The 14,699-nt window shown below is 41.1% G+C and overlaps 1 protein-coding gene across 1 annotated transcript; it reads right to left on the minus strand.

Moving 5' to 3' along the window:
- Positions 1-13,230: 13,230 nt before the first annotated feature.
- Positions 13,231-14,152, minus strand: LOC138877964 (uncharacterized). Its single transcript, XM_070157613.1, has 2 exons — positions 14,059-14,152; positions 13,231-13,787 (listed from the first exon to the last, which is right to left on the minus strand). The coding sequence occupies exons 1-2, from the start codon at positions 14,150-14,152 to the stop codon at positions 13,231-13,233; spliced, it is 651 nt and encodes a 216-aa protein (XP_070013714.1).
- Between the last annotated feature and the right edge of the window lie 547 nt (positions 14,153-14,699).

A 14,699-nucleotide genomic window follows, 5' to 3' on the forward strand; every position in this document is an offset into this window, starting at 1 on the left:
ACCTGAATCATGCCTGGTACAATCATTCAAGTTAATCAACTCAAGATAATCTGGGCAGTGTGCTTTAGCTTCACAGGAACCAGATTAGGGACTTGATACCTTGGTGTTCCCCTGACAGAAGTATAGGTCAATTGTACAGCTGGAAAGCAACTGCAGAAAGTGACTGCAGCAGACAGTGCAACAGTCACTTCCCATTGGAAAAAGGCATGTACTAACCAAGATTTGACATCACCATTGGGATGCCTTTTTGTAATATAAACCTGGTGCAAAACACAAGGCATCAGCTCTCTAACAGTTGCAAAAATCAGAAAAGAAAATATCCTCTCAAGTGCTTGCTGGATCCAAGATTGAAGATATCTTAAGTCCTTAGTTTTGTTGAGTCTTTATTATTTGTTCTTCAATTGTAACTCCTATCTTGCTTTCTTAAAAGCTGATTTTAGGAAACCCAAAATCACAAACCCTCTAAGTTTGTGTCTTGGCTAGAGTTAGTCGAGTTGTACAGTCTTTGTAACTAGAGAGTTACAAAGTAGCTTGTAATAGTGTTATTACAAGTTAGAGTAAAAGCCTTTGTAACTGTAGAGTGACAAAGTGACTTGTGGTGAGAGCATAACAAGTTAGTTAAATTCTTTGTAACTATGGAGTCACAAAGTGGCTTATGGTAAGAGTATCACAAGTTAGTTGAATTCTTTGTAATATAGTCATTAGAAAGTGGCTTGTAATAGGTGTTTACAAGTTAGTAAAGTTGAAAGCCTACAAGTGTAGGTCATGATTTTTGTCCCCTTGAGTTGGGATTTTTCCACGTAAAAATCTTCGGTTTTCTTTACTTATTGCTGAGCTACTGTGGTAACAATTAGAGAACCTGATTCCCTGCACTGGTTGGTTGCACATCCTATTGCTTATAGTAGGAACTGCTAGAGAATCTGGTTCTCTATATAGTGGGAACTTATCCTGTGTCTCATCTACATACTGGTTCCGCAGTTAGCACTGCACCAAACTGATACAGGACCAGATTGATATACAATTTGGTTCATCAGTATTTTTAGTGGAAACTCATAGAGAACCCGGTTCTCTATACAGTTTTGTGGACGCTTAGTTTCTATCAATTAGTATCAGAGCATGTTCTTTATAAAAGGTTAACACCTAGAAAGGATCTACATGGCTGCTCCACCAAACTTTGAGGAAAGTCAATCAACCAATAAACCACAAAGATTTTAGAAGATGGTTCATAAAAATGGTGGGATCCCAAAGAAATGAAGTTCCAGCAGGAATCTCAAAGGAAATGATTGTTGTCATAAGTGTGGAAAGCCTAGAAACTTCATCAAAGACTGCCCATTTCTGAAACAAGAGCATTACAAACACAACTCTGACAAAGTAGCAAAAAGGAACCCGGTTCCTGACAAACAATTCAGCCAAAAAGGTGCAACTGACAATATTGTGAAGCAAACTCTTGCTGCATGGGAAGACTCCTCTAGTGAATCAAAAGAGGAACCAGATGTAGGAAGCAGCTCCATGATGGCAATACAAAATGAAGATGATTCATTATTTGCATTGATGGTTCAGAGAAATCTGAAGTCCCACTCTTCGAAAAAATTGATGTCATTAGCAATGTTCTAATTGATACATATTATAGTTTTGTTAATGATAAAGATGCCCTAATCATAGAGCTAGGAGATGTTGAACAGTCTAGAGATGATTTGATGGTAGTGGTTAATGACTTGAAGGAAACCATAGAGACCAAGCAAAGAAAAGAATACTCTAGTAGAGAAAATTGCAGCTACTGAGCAAGAAAGGGATGATATGGTAGTTTCCATTGTAGATTTAAGGAAACAAGTGGAAGAAGTAACTAGAGAACACAACTTGTTGAAAAAACAAACAAAAAAATGGATGGACAACACTGAGGGAGAGGAAGTGGCTAGAAAGGCTCAACTTGAGCTTGAGAGCGAGCTTAAGAGAGTTAAAGCAAGTCTTGTTGCTGAGTTTGAAAAGAATAAACAACTTCAGGAGAATTTAAAAAGGGTTAAAAATGATCTTGATAAGTCACTTAAATGGACCCGGTTCCCTGATGTAATAATGTCTATGTACATGAGTAATAATGGAAACATGCAAGACATCGGGTTCCAAAAGGCTAAAACCTCCTATAATCCCCATAGGAAATATGTAACTGTGGCTGATAATAGGTTGTGCACTCACTGTGGTCAAACCGGTTATTACAAGGACTCTTGTAAAGTTAAAAATTAGTCTTTGCAGAAAAATAAAGTCTTTGTTGAAAAAAGGCGTACTGATGAGGAACCTGGTTCCCTGAAAAGAAAATATGTGTTGCCTGCATGGGCAAAAAGAAGTTTGATCCGCCCGTTCTATCATTATAAGGGACCCAAGCTGGCTTGGGTTCCTAAGTCTAATCATTGACTTAAGTGTGCAGGGAACAATGAAAGGTAGCAGTCAATAACGGCACATGGATAGCGATTGCTCGAAGCTCATAACTGGAAGAACAAATGATTTCCTTTCACTAAAGGCCCTGCAAGGAGGGAGTGTATCCGTTGAAAATGGCAAGAAGGGATACATTCTGGGAGTTGGAAGGATCGGGAAGCCTCTTTCCCACTCTATTGAAAATGCATACTTCATGAAGAGGTTGAAGTATAGCTTTCTGGGTATTTCCCAACTCTGTGACAATGGGATCTTAGCTGTTTGAGTGCTGTTAATGATACTGCTAAGCTATGGCACATAAGGCTGAGTCATGCAAGTTTTATGCTGCTGAACATATTAGTCAAGAAGGACCTGGTTCGTGTCCTGCCAAATTCAAATTTCAAGGAACACGGAGTGTGTGATGCATGTGCTAAGGGAAATATCTGATGTTTTAAATAGGAAGGCTGATATGATGAGTCAGATGAAGAAGATAGGTGAATACAATGAAACATCCTCTTCCACTTCTCAAGAGGAACCTGGTACTTCAATTACTATCACTGTAGCTGAAGAAAGAGTTGGAGATGCAGTGCAAGGCACTCCACAAGTAGCAGAACAAGGAGTGCATGGAAATCCATTGCAATGCAAGAGGAACTACATCAATTTGAAAGAAACAAGGTATGGCACCTGGTACCTAGACCCTCAGACAGAACCATCATAGGGACCAGGTGGGTATTCAGGAATAAGCTGGATGAACATGGAAATACTACAAGGAACAAAGCAAGGCCTGCTGTCCAAGGATACAATCAGGAGGAATGGATCAATTGTGATAAGATTTTTGCCCCAGTAGCTCGCATGGAAGCTAGTAGGATCCTCATTGCCTTTGCTTCACATATTGAATTCACCCTATTCCAAATGGATGTGAAGAGTGCCTTCCTGAATGGATTTGTCAAGAAAGGAGTCTATATCAAGCTACCTCCAGATTTTGAACGTCATGTACATCCTGAACATGTATTCAAATGATAAGACAACAGAAGTACATCAAGAAGCTGCTGAAGAGATTTGACATGAAGACATCAAAAATCAATGACAATCCCATCGTCGTAGCTACTTGTCTAGACATGGATAAACCTGGTTCCCCTATAAATGAGACCATGTATAGAGGTATCATAGGGTCACTTCTGTAGCAGACCAGATATTATTTTTAGTGTGGGTCTTTGTGCTGAGTTTCAATCCAGTCCTAAGGAATCTCATCTGAAAGCTGCCAAGAGAATCCTAAAATATATCAGAGGGATGCAGGACCTGGTTCTCTACTATCCCTTAGGATATAACATTGAATTGGTTGGATATGCTAATGTTGATTATGTTGAATATCTGGTGGACAGAAAGAGCGCTTCTGGAACGGCACATTTTTTGGGGTCATGCTTGATATAATGGGGTACAAAGAGACGAACTGTGTGGCTCTTCCTACTGCTAAAGATGAATACGTGGTTGATGCTTCTTGTTGGGCTCAAATAGTACAGATCAAGCAATATCTTAAAGATTTTGGTGTATACATTGATTGTGTACCACTTCTATGTGACAACACCAGTGCTCTCAACATGGCAAAGAACCCAGCTCAACACAAGAGAACCAAGCACATTGATGTTAGACACCATTTTCTCATGGGAAATGTTGAAAAGGGTTCTGATTTGTATGAAGTTTTGGGAGATGAAGGATCAGGTAGCAGACATCTTCACCAAAGCACTAAGCAGGGAACATTTTGAAAGAAATCGTCTGGAGTTGAGGTTGATCAAGCTCAATGAAGGACCTGGTCCCTTGATGATTGGCTATGTTAAGAAGGAAAGGTACAGTGCTAAAAAGTATTTTTCGGCGACATCTAACTTAAATCTATACTGTTACAGATATACACATATGGCAGTTTCAGGACAAAAACAAGTAAGAGTGACTTTGCACTTCTAGGAGTCTTCTCAAATTTTTCAAAAACCGTCAAGGAACCTGGTTCATGTGACTTAGTTTAGTAGTATCTTCATTACTTATATGCCTTTTTAGCTGCTGAAGTGTCATGTCATAAATTTGTTTCTGCCTTTCTCCTGCCACTCCTCCTACCTTTTGAAGTCCAAATGTTAAACCTTTTCTGAACTGATCTGTCACCCCAAAAAGGCACTTCTCTATCTTACACCCAAATAAAACCTATTCTTTTCTTCAAAACCAAATTCAACCTTGTCTCAAAATAATCCTTATTTCCAAATATTCCATAAGTGAACCCAACTCTCTCACTTTTCAAAAATCTAACTCCATCAGAATCATAACCCCAAGAAGTCTTTGGTAGATTTTGATGGAAGTTTAACTGAAAGGGAACATGGTAGATCTAATATTCTAGAGCGTGAGGCTGAAGTTGTGGTTGGACTTATGGAAGTCTTTAAGGATGGAGAAATTGGTAAATGTGAGGATTGAATGAGGGACCTGGTGCCTCAAGTCCTTCTCATGAAGTCAATTTTAATGATGATCTTTTTCTCTTTGAGTTTTGTGTTTAAACAAACTTCCGATCCAATAAAGAGGATTGAGAAAAGTAGGTTGATTGATGATGAAGTAGTATGACCTGCTGATGTGGTGACTGTGGAAGAGAGAATGAAGTGGAAAAAATCTCTATTTGTGAGAAAGAATTTAAAAAAATGAGAAAAGAAAGTTGGCTGAGAAAGATGCAGCAGATGATAAGGGTAAACAGATTGAGAAGAAGAAGAGGGAGACATGGTTGCTTAGGGATAGAAAGGGTAGTGTAAGTGAGGAACCTGGTTCCTTATATAAGCAAAAGGTTGAGCCATTAGGTTTGGAGGGAGAAGATGTTGAAGTCTCAAAAGGTGTTGTAAGGTAGAGTGTTGACTCTGATATTGCTGAAAAATGGAGCAACTTCTCGACATTGTTGAGTTCCAAAAATTGGAATCACCTCTTTGTTCCTCCAAGTCCCAATGTTTCTGAAGAAGAAGTAAAAACTTCTATGTTTTACGTGATACTATGATGCTATATGTGCATGGGACTGAGTCTGTTCTTGATGTGACGAAGCTTGGGGAGATTCTTGGTGATCTGATTGATGGTTCAACCTACTCAGAACCTGGTCCTCGAGGACCCTTGGCAGAATAGAATACTAAGTTGAAGGGTGAGAATGAAAGATTGAGGAAACAAGTGGAGGAACTGAGAGAGCCGATGATCATTGATCAAAGGAGAGTAAATGAACTAATGGACAAGCTCATCAAAGCCTTAGCCCCTTACTTTTCTTCCTGCCCAGTGATCCATATCCTTCACTCCTTCCAAATTCTCTTGAATTCTTATCTTCTTTTGATCCCTATATTTGATGACATTGGTACTTTAGTTGTTTAAATTGTCATATTATGTATTGTTGAAACTACTGTGCTTTTGTTATAATTACTCTACTATGGGCAATCACTCTATTTTGTGCCATGACATTCACTTGTTGTTCTTGTTATTGTTTATGCTGTGCTGCCCAAGTGGCATGAGTTAATATTGCTGAACTTCTTTTTGGTTATGCTTCTTCTGTTATTCTTTTCGATGATGCCAAAAGGGGGAAGTTATATAGGTGTCAACATGGGGGAGGAACAGAATCGAATTGATATATTGTGTTGTGCATGAAAGATAGCTCTGCTTCACAGGGGGAGCGTTCCTAATAATGCAGGGAAACATGTGAGGAATTTGGTTATCAAGAGATAGATCTACTTCATAGGGGGAACGGTGCTGATAATATGTTGATTATAGGTCTGATCCGCAGGAAACATGTGAGGAATATGGTTCTCAAGAGGGATATCAATTTTGGGTTTGTCATCATCAAAAAGGGGAAAATTGATAAGTTATGGTACTTTGAGTTTTGATGATTTTCCAAACAGTCTTGAGGAACCAGTTGTGATCAGCTCCTTAGGTTTGGTTCTCATGGGGAATATGGTTGATTCGTAGGGGGAACAATATGGAGATCTGATTCTTAGGGGGAATATCAATGTTTAGTTTTTCGTCATCAAAAAGGGGGAAATTGATAGGTTACAAGTACCTTGGGCACAAGTACTTTACTTTATGTTTTGATGATCTAACAAACTTACCATCTAGAACCAGATAAGGAACCTGTTACACATTTACAAGACCCTGAGATCACAAAATTCCAAGTTGGGATCCAGCCCTTGGGAAAGCAAGATGACTACTATTTGCTAAATCAAAGGACTTGCAGGAGCTGACCATAGAAGAGCTGGTTGGATATCTAAAGACCTACGAGACGAAGAGGAAGATAAACAGTGAAAGAAGAGAACCAAAGAAAGAAAAGAACCTGGTACTCAAAGCTGATGGTAATGACTCAAGTGAGGAAGAGTGGAAGGAACAACTGAGGGAACAGGACCCTGGTAGTTCCCGAGGAGACTGTATGAAGTCAACTCTCAAGCAGGAAAGTTGCTGCATGCACATGCTATTGTACAGGAACAGTGCAACATTCAATTTTCTATGGAAGGCGTTTTACCTACCTTACTTACATCATAGTAAGTGATGCACACACATATAATAAATACCATCAAGGAAGGTAAAATAACTTACTTCATGAGAGAACCAAATAAAGGACCTGAAACATGCCTGGTACAATCATTCAAGTTAATCGACTCAAGATAATCTGGGCAATGTGCTTTAGATTCACAGGAACCAGATTAGAGACCTGATACCTTGGTTTTCCCCTGACAGAAGTATAGGTCAACTGTACAGCTGGAAAGCAACTGCAACAGACAGTGCATCAGTCATTTCCCATTGGGAAAAGGCATGTACTAACCAAGATTTGACATCAACATTGGGATGTCTTTTTGCAATATAAACCTGGTTCAAGACGCAAGGCATCGGCTCTCTAACACTTGCAAAAATCAAAAAAGAAAATTTCCTCTCAAGTGCTTGCTACAACCTCTCTCAAGAACAAAGCTGCTGCAACCTCAAGGACCGGATCCAAGATTGATGATATCTTAAGTCCTTAGGTTTGTTGAGTCTTTGTTATTTGTTCTTCAATTGTAACTCCTATCTTGCTTTCTTAGAAGCTGATTTTAGGAAACCCAAAATCACAAACCCTCTAAGCTTGTGTCTTGGCTAGAGTTAGCCGAGTTGTAAAGTCTTTGTAACTAGAGAGTTACAAAGTGGCTTGTAATAGTATTATTACAAGTTAAAGTAAAATTTTTTGTAACTGTAGAGTGACAAAGTGGCTTGTGGTGAGAGCATCACAAGTTAGTTAAATTTTTTGTAACTAGGGAGTCACAAAGTGGCTTGTGGTTAGAGTACCACAAGTTAGTTGAATTTTTTGTAATATAGTCATTACAAAGTGGCTTGTAATAGGTGTTTACAAGTTAGTGAAGTTGAAAGCCTACAAGTGTAGGTCGTGGTTTTTGTCCTTTTGAGTTGAGATTTTTCCACGTAAAAATCCTCTATGTTCTTTACTTACTGCCAAGATACTGTGGCAACAATTAGAGAACCTGATTCCCTATACTGGTTGGTTGCACAGTCTGTTGCTTATAGTAGGAACTTCTAGAGAATCTAGTTCTCTATTCAGTGAGAACTTATCATGTGTCTCATCTACATACTGGTTCAGCAGTTAGCATTGTACCAAACTAATACAGGACCAGATCACTATACAGTTTGGTTCATCAGTATTTTCAGTGGAAACTCATAGATAACCCGGTTCTCTATACAGTCTGGTAGACGCTTAGTTTATATCAAGGCAACAACCTCGAATCTACTCACAAGGTCTGACACCGAGATCTGTACAAAAAGTGCAGAGTGCAGTATCAGTACAACCGACCCTATGTACTGGTAAGTGTCGAGCCTAACCTCGGTAGAGTAGTGACGAGACTAGGACACGACAACCATATAAATCTGTGCAATTAAATCATATATGCGCATCACAATAATAACAAAAAATAATAGATAAATATGGGAAGGGGAAACATGCTGCGGGGAATATCAAATTCTAACAGTAATTCAACAGAGAAGCATAATGAACACCATATTTTTATCAACAGGGATAATGAAATAGTAACACATGCACGACATCACCCTTCGTGCTTTTACTCTCGTTCTCACCATAAGAAACAACAGAAACGACACGGTATCACCCTTCGTGCATTAACTCTCATAATCGTGGCACGACATCACCCTTCGTGTATTAGCTCTCAAATCATGGCATGACATCACCTTTCATGCATTAACACTCACAATATCGGCACGACATCACCCTTCGTGCATTAACACTCACTCACAATATCATGCACGACATCACCTTTCGTGCTTTACACTCTTCCTCACCCAAATAATAGAAACAATAACATCCTGGCAAGGAAATCAACAATATAAAACAATAACATTCCAGCAAGGGAATTAACAATATAAAACAATAACATCCCGACAAGGGAATCAACTACAACCAAATCGTGTTTCAACAACTAACTTCACAAAATAAGTCTCAACTTGATCAATACTCAACAATGGTCAATTACCAAGAAAATGTCATAATACGTCGTACTCAACACTAACACGTAGGAAATAAGATAACAACTCCTACTCCCTCAAGTTAAGGTTAGACCAAACATTTACCTCGATTCCACAGCTAAAAATCAAGCCTCAATTACCGCTTTACCTCTCGGTTCCACTTCCAATCCGCTTGTATCTAGTCATAATTTACTTAATAACATCAATAAGTGCTAAATAAATCAATTCTAATGCATGAATATAGATTTCCCAATATTTTTCCCAAAAAGTCAAAAACCGACCCCGGGTCCGCTTGGTCAAAACTCAAAGTTCGAACCAAAACCCGACTACCCATTCACCCACGAACCCAAATATGCAATTGGTTTTGAAATCCGACCTCAAATTGAGGTCCAAATCCCCAAATTTTGAAATTTCTAATTTCTACCCAAGAACACCCAATTTCCCATGAAGAACCCTAAATTTTGAGATGAAATCATGTAAAAAGATGATATAGATTGAAGAAAAAGAGTTAAGATTCATTTACCTATGATTTGGGAAGGAACTTGCTCTAGGAAAATCGACCTTTGGAGATTAGGTTTTGAAATTTTGAAGAATGAAGTGAAAATCCCATCTAAATGATGTTTTGTTCAACTATAGATGTCGCAATTGCGACAACAGCTTCGCAATTGCGAAGCTCGCAATGCGAGACAGGCTTCACAAATGCGAACATGCTGCATGTCTGCTCCTCTCGCAATTGTGAGTAATTTGTCGCAATTGCGATCTTTGACCCTCCTTGTTGACTTCACAATTGCGAAGGGATGTTCGCAAATGCGAACAAATGTTGGCCTTGGCTTCTTCGTAATTGCGATAAAGCCCTAGCAATTGCCAAGCCTGTTAGGCTCGCAATTGCGAGATCAGAGCCTGCAACAGAAAATTTCTAAGTCCAAACTAACTCCGTGGCTTATCCAAAACTCACCCGAGCCCTCGGGGCTCTAATCCAAACATGCACACAAGTCTAAAAATATCATATGGATTTGTTCGTGCGATCAAATTGCCAAAATAACATCTTAAACAACGAATTTGACACCAAAACTCATGAAATTCTCAAGATAGTTCAAAATTTCCATTTTCTCAACCAAGGGTCCGAATTACGTCAAATTACTTCCGTTTCTCACTACATTTTATAGATAAGGCTTAATTATTATAACAGGCCTGTACCGGGCTCCGGAACCAAAATACGGGCCTGATACCATCAAGTTCCAACACTATTCAATTTCTAAAAAACCTTTATATTTTCCAGCAAACAATTTTCTTTAAAAAATTCTTTTCTCGGGATAGGGACCTCGGAATTCGATTTCGGGATTACGCCCAAGTCCCATATTTTACTACGGACCCAACGAGACCGTCAAATCACGGGTCCGGATCTATTTACAAAAATATTGACCGAAGTCAACTTTAATCAATTTTAAAGGCCAGATTTAATATTTTTCTTAAATCTCACATAAAAGCTTTCCAGAAACACGTCCGGACTTCACGCGCAAATCGAGAAGAAATAAAATAAGATTTTCAAGGCCTCAAAACCCGGATTCAAGTTTTAAAACAAAAGATGACCATTTGGGTCATCACTTTCTCCACTTCTAAAATAATCGTTCGTCCTCGAACGGACATAGAAAAGTACCTGAGTCCGTGAAAAGATAGGGATATCGGCTCTGCATATTGGACTCGGACTCCCTGGTCGCTGTCTCAATAGGCCGACCTCTCCACTGCACACGAACTGAAGGGAAATTCTTCGATCTCAACTGACGAACCTGCCGGTCTAGAATAGCTACCGGCTCCTCCTCATAGGTCAAGTCCTTGTCCAACTGGACAGTGCTGAAGCCTAACATGTGGAATGGATCGTCGTGATAACATGAAACACTGGATGCACAGCTGATAAACTCGGTGGCAACGCAAGTTTGTAAGTTACCTCTCCCACTCGTTCAAGAATCTCAAAAGGTCCGATGAACCTAGGGCTTAGCCTGCCCTTCTTCCAAAATCTCATCACGCCCTTCATGGGCAACACCTGAAGCAGCACTCGCTCTCCGACCATGAATGCCACATCTCAAACCTTACGGTCAACATAACTCTTTTGCCTGGACTGAGCTGTACGAAGCCTATCCTGAATGATCTTCACCTTGTCCAAGGCATCCTGTACTAAATCTGTACCCAACAATCGAGCCTCTCCCGGCTCAAACCATCCAATTAGCGACTAACATCGTCTACCATATAATGCCTCATAAGGATCCATCTGGATACTCGACCAATAACTGTTGTTGTAAGCAAACTCCGCTAACGACAAGAATTGATCCCACGAACCTCCGAAGTCAATAACACATGCTTGGAGCATATCCTCCAAAATCTGAATAGTATGCTCGGACTGTCCGTCTGTCTAAGGATGAAATATTGTGCTCAACCCGACCTGTGTACCCAACTCACGCTGAACTGCCCTCTATAAATGCGAGGTAAACTGCGTACCCCGATCAGAAATGATATACACGGGCATACCATGAAGACGAACAATCTCCAGGATGTAGATCTCAGCTAACCGCTCGGAAGAATAGGAAACTACCACAGGAATGAAGTGCGTTGACTTGGTCAGCCTATCCACAATAACCCATATTGCGTCGAACTTCCTCTGAGTCCGTGGGAGTCTAACAACAAAGTCCATAGTGATACTCTCCCACTTCCACTCAGGAATCTCAATCTTCTGAAGCAAACCACCAGGTTTCTGATGCTCGTACTTTACCTGCTGACAATTCAAATATTGAGCTACATACGCAACAATATCCTTCTTCATCCTCCTCCACCAATAATGCTGCTGCAAGTCCTGATACATCTTCGTGGTGCCCAGATGAATAGGATACCGGGAACTATGGGCCTCTTTTAGAATCAACTCATGAAGTCCATTCACATTAGGCACACAAACTTGACCCTGCATCCTCAAAACTCCTTCATCCCCAACTGTAACCTGCTTGGCACCACTGTGCTACACTGTGTCCCTAAGGACAAGCAAATTAGGGTCATCATATTTCCGATCCCTGATACGCTCAAATAATAAAGATAGAGCGATTGTGCAAGCTAGAACACGGTTGGGATCAGAAACATCCAACCTTACGAACTGATTGGCTAAAGCCTGAACATCCAAAGTAAGCAGTCTCTTACCGACTGGAATATACGCAAGGCTGCCCATACTGGCTGACTTCCTACTCAAAGCATCGGCCACTACATTGGCCTTCCCCGAATGATACAAGATGGTGATATCATAGTCTTTCAATAGCTCCAACCACCTCCTTTGCCTCAAGTTTAGTTCCTTCTGTTTGAACAAGTATAACACCTCACATGACACACCATATAAATAGTGCCTCCAAATCTTCAGCACGTGAAAAATGGCTGCTAGCTCCAAATCATGAACTGGATAATTCTTCTCGTGAATCTTCAACTGCTGCGATGCATATGTAATAACCTTACCATTCTGCATCATCATCGCACCAAGTCCAATATGAGATGCATCACAATATACTGTATATGGCCCTGAACCTGTGGGTAATACTAATACCGGCGCCGAAGTCAAAGTTGTCTTGAGCTTCTGAAAGCTCGTCTCACACTCGTCCGACCACCTGAACGGGGCACCATTCTGGGTCAATCTAGTCATCGGGGCTGCTATGGATGAAAACCCCTCCACAAATTGACGGTAATAACCCGCCAAACCAAGAAACTCCGGATCCCTGTAGCTGATGTGGGTCTAAGCCAGTCTTTGACTACCTCAATTTTCTTAGGATCCACCTGAATACCCTCTACTGATACAACATGACCCAATAATGCAACTGAACTCAACCAAAATTCATATTTCGAAAACTTAGCATATAACTGGCCATTCCTTAGAGTCTGAAGAACGACTCGAAGATGTTGCTCATGCTTCTCTCTACCGCGGGAGTAGATCAAGATATCATCAATGAAAACAATCACAAAGGAATCCATATAGGGCTTGAACACTCGGTTCATCAAATCCATAAAAGTTGCTGGAGCATTTGTCAACCCAAATGACATCATTAGAAACTCAAAATGCCCGTACCGAGTGCAAAAATCTGTCTTAGGGACATCAGATACCCTAATCCTCAACCGATGGCAGTCAGATCTCAAATCAATCTTTGAAAACACTTTGGCATCCTGAAGCTGATCAAATAAATCATCAATCCTCGGTAATGGATACTTGTTCTTGATGGTGACTTTGTTCAACTACCGGTAGTCTATGAACATCCTCATCGACCCATCATTCTTCTTAACAAACAACACCGGTGCACCTCAGGGCGAGACACTAGGTCTAATAAAGCCCTTATCCAGTAAATCTTGTAATTGTTCCTTCAATTCTTTCAATTCTGGTGGGGCCACGCGGTATGGCGAAATGGAAATGGGCTGAGTGCCCGGAGCCACATCAATGCAAAAGTCAATATCCCTGTCAGGTGGCATCCCCCGCAGGTCTGCAGGAAATACCTCTGGAAACTCATGAAGAACTGGTACGGAATCCATAGAAGGAACCTCAGTACTAGAATCACAAACATACGCCAAATAACCCAAACACACTTTCTCGACCATACGCCGAGCCTTCATATAAGAAATGACCCTACTGGTAGAATGACCAGGAGTCCCTCTCCACTCTAATTGAGGCAAACCCGACAATGCCAAAGTCACGGTCTTGGCATGATAATCCAATATGGCATGATAAGGTGACAACCAATCCATCCCCAAGATGACATCAAAATCGACCATATCTAGAAGTAGGAGGTCCACACGGGACTCAAGACCCCCAATAATAACCACAAATGAGCGATAGACACGATCTACAATAATAGAATCACCCACTGGTGGACACATATACATGAGTGCTCAAAGAATCACGAGGCATAACCAAATACGTAGAAAATAAGATGACACATAGGAGTATGTAGACCATGGATAAAATAAAACTGAAGCATCTCTACTGCAAACTGAAATCATACCTGTGATAACGACATCGGATGCCTCAGCCTCAGGCCTGGCTGAGAAAGCATAACATTGGGGCTGGGCCCACCACTCTGAACTACATCCTAGGACGGCCTCCTACTGGTTGGCCTCCACCTCTAGCGGCCTGACCTCCACCTCTAGCACCTCTACCTCCACCTCTAGCTGCCTGATCCTTGACCATAGCTAGATGAGCGAGCGATGGAACACCTGGTGCTTTAACCATGGCACGAGAACCCTGATGCTAAGAACTGCTCGATGCTCGAGGGCAAAATCTAGCAATGTGCCTCGGATCACCACAAGTATAACAAGTCCTCGGTGCTGGGACTGTTGACCCTGAAACTGACTCTGACAGCTTGAGTGACCACCCTGAAAACTCTGGAGCGGAGGTGTACTGATAGGGGCTGGTGGTGCACTATAGGGTAGCTGATCAGACTACTACATGTGATAACCACAGCGACCTGAAGCACCGTGAGAAGCCTGAAGTGCTGAATGAAACGGCCTGGGAGGATGGCCCCTACCAAAAGAATCCCTGCCTCCAGATGAGACACCACTGAACTTACCAGAATGACGAGGTCTTGTTAGACCCCTAACCACTCTCCTGAGCTAGAACTACCTCAACTCGCCGGGCCACATTGGCCGCATCCTGAAAAGAAATCTCGCTGCCCGCCTCCTTAGCCATATGCAATCAGATAGGCTGAGAGAGTCCCTTAATGAACCTCCTCTCTCTCTCTCTCTCTGTGGGAAGTATAAGAAGAGCATGGCGAGCCAAA

The sequence above is a fragment of the Nicotiana sylvestris genome, chromosome 9, assembly GCF_000393655.2.
Source record: "Nicotiana sylvestris chromosome 9, ASM39365v2, whole genome shotgun sequence".
Lineage (NCBI taxonomy): Eukaryota > Viridiplantae > Streptophyta > Magnoliopsida > Solanales > Solanaceae > Nicotiana > Nicotiana sylvestris.

Coding starts and splice junctions, on each gene's coding strand:
- LOC138877964 (XM_070157613.1), bottom strand. CDS start 14,152: ATGGTTAAAGCACCAGGTGTTCCATCGCTCGCTCATCTAGCTATGGTC. Junction 13,788..14,058: donor TAGAGGTGCTAGAGGTGGAG/GTCAGGCCGCTA, acceptor TGTGTCCACCAG/TGGGTGATTCTATTATTGTA.